The following is an 8,502-nucleotide window of genomic DNA, read 5'->3' on the forward strand; positions in this document are numbered from 1 at the left end:
CGTAATTTTCTATTTAAATATATCATTAATTTTTGTAGATAGATTTATGACAACTATTTTACACAATTTTTTTTAATACAGCAATTTTTTATTAAAATAATTTTTTGTAAAATAGTTTTATACAATAATGTTTTACTACTGAGATGACTCAACTTCTTTTTTTTACCTTTTTTTGAAAAGGTAATTTTTTTAGGTTTTATACGACAATTTTTAAATGCACAGTTTGCATTAGTGCATCCCATCAAATTCTCCCTTTCTCCCGCTATAAATCAATTACTTTTTCCAAAAAAGTGATAAACACTTCAATTACGTGAAAATGATTTTGTATGCTTCGGTATCCTTTTGTGACTTATTCAATCCATTCATATATTAAATAATATACAACATTTTTATTTTCAAAAATATTTTTATATTATTAAAGACACTTCTGCTAAGAATAATTAATAATATTTCTGGTGTAAAGGTTTATGATTTGTGTAAAGAAAACACATAATTGTTTCGAACAAAAAAATGTAATTTGCAATTAACAATTAATAAAACTTTAGTAACTTTAGTAAAATTGGCAAATTTTTGAAAAGAAATTTGAATTATGGTAAATTGAGAAGAGTTAACTAATCTATCACGAAAAAGAATCAAATCGTTAAACAAAATTGTTTTAATAATTGCAAAGGCTGCAGTTTTGTTTGTATTACTTGCTAAAATCTGTTGAAACCTTATTGACTATCGTTAACCTATTGATTGATTTTACTTTTGACATGAGTTTGATATACAAGATATGATGTTTGATATACAAGATATCTTAAAAGAAATAAATAAAAAATAAATTTTACGATATGAATAAAACTACATCACATTCAATTTATATCAATTAAGGAATAGTATATATCAAATCAATATTATTCAATATTATTATTAATATTATCAATATTATTAAGCAAACAAAAAACGAATTTTTCGTTTTTTGTTTTATAAACGGCAATTTTTTGTTTAATTTTATAATTTATATAATTTATCATAAAGCGCCAGAAACAATCGATTCAACGATATTCACTTAATTCTTTCCGTATGTTACATTTCATAAAGGATATTTCAATGTTCGAAAAAAGTGATCATCATATACTAAATTTCAAATCTGACTGGACTGCGAGAAATGAGGGAGAAGTCGATGAAGTTACACTTGCAAATATTTCTATCATCCCAGACTCTATCGGTAAGTTGCAAAAATATACATAAAACATTAATAACAAAATCTATGAAAAGTGTAAATATAATTTAAATTCAAGAAAGAGTAGAAATTAAATCTAAAAATATCTTCCAATAGTGAGAAAAATATAAATTCTAATTCCAAAAAGAAATAAAAAAGCATAATATAAACATAACATTGTACATCAAAATTGTCGTGATTTAAGGTAAAGTCAATTTTATTAATTTCCTACTTTGTTTCAAAGCAATCGCAAATATTATACTTTTGATTTTTTTAGTTACAGGAATTTTCGAGAAGTACTTCTCATTTTATTGAAAGTTATTTATTCGTGTTTGTCATAAATTAACAATTACTTTTCTAAATCTTAAATGACGCAAAAAATTCTTATGTTATTTTTTTAAAGGTCAATACTGTGCTAATTTTCATATTTTGTAGTTTTTTTACTTTTTTATTTATTCTTTTTCTTTCCTTTACCTTGGTAGAAATTTTGATCGAGCGTTTATATGGCACTGACCAGCGCGCCACACTGCCACTTAAGGAGCTGGCATGACACGCTGGTAAAAGCTATCCTCCAAATCATCACGTTTTGCTCGCTGGCGCCACGTTGAAATGAATTGTGTGGTACTAACATGGCATTAACATAGTCCTAGTAAGGTATTGTCATAGGGCAGATGCGGAATTACTGTAATATAGCGTAATATTGCTTTACAAAAAAAGACTACTGAACTATTTGACTATTGACAAAAAACTTCCTACACAGTATCAAGTCGCCTAAAAATATTACTAAAACTAGAAAAAAAATCTGAAATCCAACAAGGAAAAAAATTTTGAATCCCACAAGGAATCCACATTATTAAATATGTTTTTTTAAATTCAGTTTGTCAGAAATTAAATTGATAAAGTGATGTCAAGAAGAAAACGCAGTTCACTCGCACACAATCAGAGAGCCATGGTTCTCTGATCGTGTGAACAACGTTCTCTTTTTGGCGATACTACTCACAAAAGAAAAAAAATATACTTTAGATCTCATGTGTATACCAGTCCTTTATACACAATTCATAAAAAATTGAATAGTTTAGTTAAGTCCGGTGTCGCCGCGTTTCGGCAAGTGAAGAAACACGTGTCATATATTGTGTTCTTCTTATGTTATTTTTTTTGACAAAGTGAAAAGATGTCTGAGCATTTGATGCAAGTATGGACCGCATCAGAAGTCCCGTCAAATTTAAATCTGCGCCCGTTTAATTTTATAATAACATTACGCCATTTATATGTCGTCCGCGACTATGGTTCTAATGTGGATCTTTTTAAAAATAATGATCTGACGTGGCAAACTTACATGGCGTTGACAAGTGTTATGGCGCTGGCAAGGCAATTTCTACCAGTATTTTCACATTAAATTGTTCTGATTTACTGAGATAATCCACTCTTATATATAATTATATTAATATATACGACCTTAAAATCTCTAGAAAGCAGTTTGAACAAGCCAACATCTCTCAGAGCATTTGTACAATTCGACAGTCAATTCACAAAAAAAGTAAACGATATTTTTGTGACATTGAGGTAAAGAATCTAAATTTTCAATTTGTAATCTTTCATTTTTCTCTCTTTTTTTTAAATTCAACGACATAACTATATCAAAATGTTAATTCTGTTAGTTTTGTTAAATATAAAATGGATCAAATTTTATTTTTTTACAGATGGAATCAATCTGAATTTACCGATTTACAAGGATACACAGTGCAATGTTTTTTCATCGAGGACTTAAAAAAGATTCAAATCTGCGACGATAAAAATATCACAACACTGGAGCACACCGTGCACAATCTTAAACCTAATACAACATATTATTTCCGAGTACGTGCACATACTGGTAAGTTATTGTTGGTCTTTAACTTAACTCGGATTTAATCGATGTATCGACTACGCATGAAAATTCAATACCTAAATTATTATTAGTAACGGATGCTGGCCTCCACATATTGGACTTAGATTCAAATACTATTAATAATCTCGTTGAACAATCGGACATAGGAGATGAGGATCGCTTACTGGGCACAAGAACATAAAATTTATTGGATGCACAAATATAATAATCTAATGACATTGGACATTACTGAAAATAATATCACAAAAATAGTTAGCTTCGATTATCATGCATATAATCTCTGCATTGATTGGGTAATCTATATATAAAAAATCTATATATAGTCTATATAGATACAAACCATTACTCTTGCATTGTAAAGTTCGACTTAACAATGTGGGAAAATGGCATAACTAAATTTGATGAGATTTCCAAAGCAAGAACTTCTGACTATTTAATTCTATCATCGTCTATGGGGTACGTTTACTACTTGAAAAAATAATTTTCCACTAATGATTTATGCAAATTTGTAATTTTATCATAATTTTACGTGGTTTTAATTAAGATCATAAGTAAAAAATAATAATAAGTTATCACATAATTACAAGAATTTCGAATTTTTACTACATACAAGTTTCTGTTTTTGTTAAAATAATGTTTTATAATGAGTAAAATAATTATATATTTTTTAGAATTTTATATCGCATATCATACAATTGGATGAATAAAGAATATGGTATGATCAAATATCATTTTGATGGAAAAAACGAGCAAATTTTTCAAATAAGTTTATCCCTTTGCCAATTTCGTCCTGCGACTTATATGAATCATATGATAATTGATAACATGAATAATGAGAAGCCTTTAATTTACTGGATAGGTGAATATGACATAATTGTCACAAACACTAACCTTTCTATGTGCAATACGATTTTACACACGAAAAACGTAGGTGATAACATCAGTTTCAAATCTATGACGATTGACAAAACAAACATTTACATTTTAGCACGTGATTTGCTCAACATACTTATTATATCTACATTTTGAAAAAAAAAATACGCAAGTATCAAGAACGTAAATGTAGATGAATATGTTAAAAAGATAATAATAGGCTCAGATAAATATTTTTTAAAAGAAATTCACGCTTTTGATAAATCTTCACAACCATATCCTCCAATGAGATGTCTGATATCTTACGAAAAAGTTTATAATTTTCAGAATGTGACTGCAACGACAACAAACAGCATCATTGTAAATCTTCCGGAGCCGGTTGTGAAGAATGGATGCAAAAAATATAATTTACCAACTACTATGTATACTATCTCCGTAAGCTGTTTAGACAACAATCTCAACAAATCTGAAGAATTCAATATGTAGACGTACGAGCCATATTACGAGATTCAGAACTTAATACCATTTACAGAGTACAAGTTGAAGTTTACTATAAGCAATTTTTACTTTGATCAATTATCAATAAATCCATTCGTTTCGAATGTGATAAAAATTAATTTGAGTAAGCTTAATGCACCAGAAAACATAAGTGTTCTAGCTTTGGCGCCTACTATAGCAGTAGTTCATTGGATGCCACTCAAAAAACTGACCTGCGTGGCCGTGACCTACGAAGTGCTTTGGAAGTCAGTTTCATTAGTGAACGGCACGCAACACAAGAGCAAACAATTTATCAATGTGCCGAAACGTGTGACAGACGGTAGATTTTTCACAAAGATTAATTTGTCGCTATTAGTACAAGATTACTTGATATACGTGCGGGTGTATCCAAGTAATTTTAGCGATTTCTACAACGAGAGTTTAAGCAAGATTAATCACATATATTCAGAACCAAACAATATTACTTTGAGTTGGGTCAATATAAATAGCATGAACATTTCATGGATTTCAAACATTAATCTGACGGTTCTTTCTACACTAGAGTACAAAGACATTGTAACAGAAAAGTGGGAAACAACGAATTATATTGAAATGAATTATAACAAAGAAGTAATATATCATATCGAAAATTTACGATCAGGAACTTTATACCAATTTCGCTTGATATTGATATACCTTGAATATGAGGAAACTTTTATATGGCCGTCTGATAAAAGATTTATTTTTTCAACACGTGGTAGCAAACGAGGTAAACAAATGAAAATATCCATATGGCACAATAAGATTGAAGATATATTGAAGAATAATTTAATTGAAAGAGTCATTGTTATAAGATGTGATAAAGTTAAGATGTCCGCTTTTTGCAATAAAACATTGTAGGAATATTACAGTGTAATATATTGAAAAGAATGCAATGTCATTGCAATCATTTAATAATATTAGGTATAAAATATTTTTGTTTGTTGATGGATAAATATTTTGGAAATAATTAAAAAGCTTGATATAAATAAAAATTTGCAATATCTAAGATAATCATATCTAAGATAATATATTGCAAAATTATATTTAAACTTAGTTATATTACAAAATATTATATTTTTATACAAAATTACTTTAAACTGTTACAAATCACTTTTTTTATTTTAAATGTTCTATATACTCTTTTAATGGGTACTTTATACATATATAAACATTAGTTATAGAATTAATTAAACATTACTAATTATATTTTTATTTAAAAATTTTAAAAATCCGTTATAATTATATATATTTGCATGTGAAATATACATAAGAATGCATAGAAAAATATAATGATAGATATAATAGTATCTATTTTGAATATAAGAAAAAAATATATTATCTTTGAAGATTAACATCGTATTCACATAAAGTGAAAATATATCAGAAAATATATTGTAACATTCATATAAAATGTTATCTGTATTTTAATAAAAAAATAGCAATGCTTATCTTTAGCTTAGAATTATATTTACTTTACTGATATTATTTCTGTGTCATTAATTCATTTGATTTCTGCAAAAAAGTAAAACTTATCGCAATATACAAATATAAAAAATATATTATTACATTATTTTTATAGATAAATTAAAGATTATTAAAGATTTATACTGTTTTTAAAATATAAATATCATTTTGCTAATATCTAATTTATACTTTATTAATTTATATTTCTACAATGTTTTCGTAATGTTGCATTGCAATTTGTAATATTGCAATATCATTGTAAAATAGTTGTAACATTCTGTGCTGCATAGATATTATGTGCTAATTTTTTTAGATATAAATAGGCCTAAAATTTAAAAAAATTAAATTTTTATAATAAAGTCATAAGTAAAAATAAATTTGTAAAAACATACACACACGAAGATATTAAAATTATATTTTTGCTTAATATAGATATTTTGGGCACTGCTGGAATAATACCGAAAAAATATTACTTCTTATTATTGATGTTAAGTTTTATCGTTATAATTATTATAATCTGCGTCTGCTACTTTTATCGTTGTAAGTATATTTGATGTAGGTATCGACTTGAATTGTAGATTATACACACATATATATATATATATATATATATATATATATATATCTGATATAATATCTGATTTACTGAAAATGTGATGTTATAGTAATTTACTTATATAAAACTAAATGAATAAATTTACTAAAAAACGAAAAATTTTATAATACATATTATTACATAATTAAGTCGAAATTTTATAACAGTGCATCGTCAACGCAGAAGTAATGATGAACAATTTTTGTCTTCAACAATTACTGATATAGAATTGGAGATTCTACATGAAGTACCTTACCGAAACACTTAATTCAATATTTACAGTCCTACGTTACATTATAATCCGGATGAATGTGCGATAACTAAAATCGCACGTAAACAAATTACACTAACAAAACGTCTTGGTAGCGGCGCATCCAGAATGGTAAAAATTAATTTTTTCAAGCAATGTTTCAAATTAATTTCTGGATCAATAAAACGGATATGTATTTTCTAATAAAGATATAATTACATGAATATTTATAACAGATTATAAGTAACATAAAATTTAGATGAGACAAACATGCACTTTATTATATATTTTTCGTTTAATTATTTAATATAAAGTAAAATATAATATTACTTGACATTAAACTTTATACATTTTCTAACGAAGTACGCATGTAAATTTGTGTGAAATACTTTGCAGGTGTTTCAAGGAAATGTGAAGAACTTAGAAAAATCGGGCACAGAGATATCCGTTGCAATAAAAACGGTTCCAAAAGATGCTTTTTCCTATGAGAAAAAGAAATTGTTAAAGGAAGCCGAGCTTATGAATCATTTTCAACACAAACATATATTAAGATTGTTGGCCGTTTGTTTAGATGGGAATTCTCTGTTACTAGTGTTGGAATTGATGGAAGCTGATCTGTTAAAATATTTGAGAGATTGTCGAAATTTACAAGCATCAGATTCGAATGCTCTGCGTTTGCAGGATTTGCTCGGCATGTGCGAAGATGTTGCACGAGGCTGTTGCTACTTGGAAGAATTGCGTTACGTACATAGAGATCTAGCGTGTCGAAATTACTTAGTATCCGCGAGAAATCGCGAGAATTGTGTCATCAAAATTGGAGATTTTGGATTAGCTAGAGAGATCTACAAGAATGATTATTATCGCGTGGTAAATACGATTATTAAAAAAAATTATTGATTAAAAAATGAATTCTTTTGAAAATACTTTCCATTTTTTATCATAATAGCATTATGCATTGTTTCTTTAAGTAACATAAAATATAAATAGTTTTTATTTATATATAGCAAGAGAAAAAATGAATAAGAAAAAATGAATAAATGAATATTTTTCATTTTAAACATATTCTAAAAATGAACACCTTGAACCAGAAAATTAAATTTTTGTTAACATCTCTCTCTCTCTCATGTTTTAGAAAGAAGAAACTTTCCTTCCTACTAGCTGGATGGCACCCGAATCTTCGATGATCAAAATATTTACTTCTCAAAGCGATGTTTGGTCATTTGGTGTATTAATGTGGGAAATTATATCGTTGGGTGAACAATCTTATATTACCAAGACTAATGAAGAAGTGATAAATTATGTACGTGCTGGAGGCAGGTTGCCGATGACTCTTAACTGTCCGTCACCATTGTACCAGTTGATGCTACGTTGCTGGACTACAGCGGATGCTAGATGAAATTTCCAATTTTGTCTGAAAAATATTATAGCATTAAGAGAGAACATGGAAGATGCCTTACTGAGTCCAGTCGATACTATTTAGCCGATATAATTAAATTAATGTTTTTCTTTTTTTTTTGCAAACGATAAATCTTCGATAAATCTTAATGTAGGAAAAATATTTTTAGAATATTTCTAAATTAATTCTGTTATTTTCAGGCTTAATCTTAATATTAGATTAATAAAAATAAAAGAAATTTATTAATTTTACCTTTTATAAAATTTAGATGATTAAAAAATATCACATCCGTTTTCATGATTGTACAACAACG

At 27.3% G+C, this 8,502-nt stretch overlaps 1 protein-coding gene and 1 long non-coding RNA gene across 2 annotated transcripts; both read left to right on the forward strand.

Annotated features, from left to right (window-relative positions):
* The first annotated feature begins 1,078 nt into the window (after positions 1–1,078).
* LOC105249376 lies at positions 1,079–3,406 on the forward strand. Its single transcript, XR_889040.3, has 5 exons — positions 1,079–1,210; positions 1,687–1,858; positions 2,674–2,767; positions 2,905–3,077; positions 3,164–3,406. It is a non-coding gene; the product is annotated as an uncharacterized LOC105249376 (long non-coding RNA).
* A 511-nt stretch (positions 3,407–3,917) lies between these two features.
* On the forward strand, positions 3,918–7,660 carry LOC112638000. The gene is made up of 6 exons (XM_025408849.1): positions 3,918–4,019; positions 4,293–4,400; positions 4,452–5,211; positions 6,381–6,488; positions 6,711–6,925; positions 7,190–7,660. The coding sequence occupies exons 1-5, from the start codon at positions 3,918–3,920 to the stop codon at positions 6,809–6,811; spliced, it is 1,179 nt and encodes a 392-aa protein (XP_025264634.1). The 3' UTR covers positions 6,812–6,925; positions 7,190–7,660.
* Positions 7,661–8,502: the final 842 nt, after the last annotated feature.

Source organism: Camponotus floridanus, unplaced genomic scaffold, assembly GCF_003227725.1.
Source record: "Camponotus floridanus strain SB8 unplaced genomic scaffold, Cflo_v7.5 scaffold234, whole genome shotgun sequence".
In the NCBI taxonomy this organism is placed as follows: domain Eukaryota; kingdom Metazoa; phylum Arthropoda; class Insecta; order Hymenoptera; family Formicidae; genus Camponotus; species Camponotus floridanus.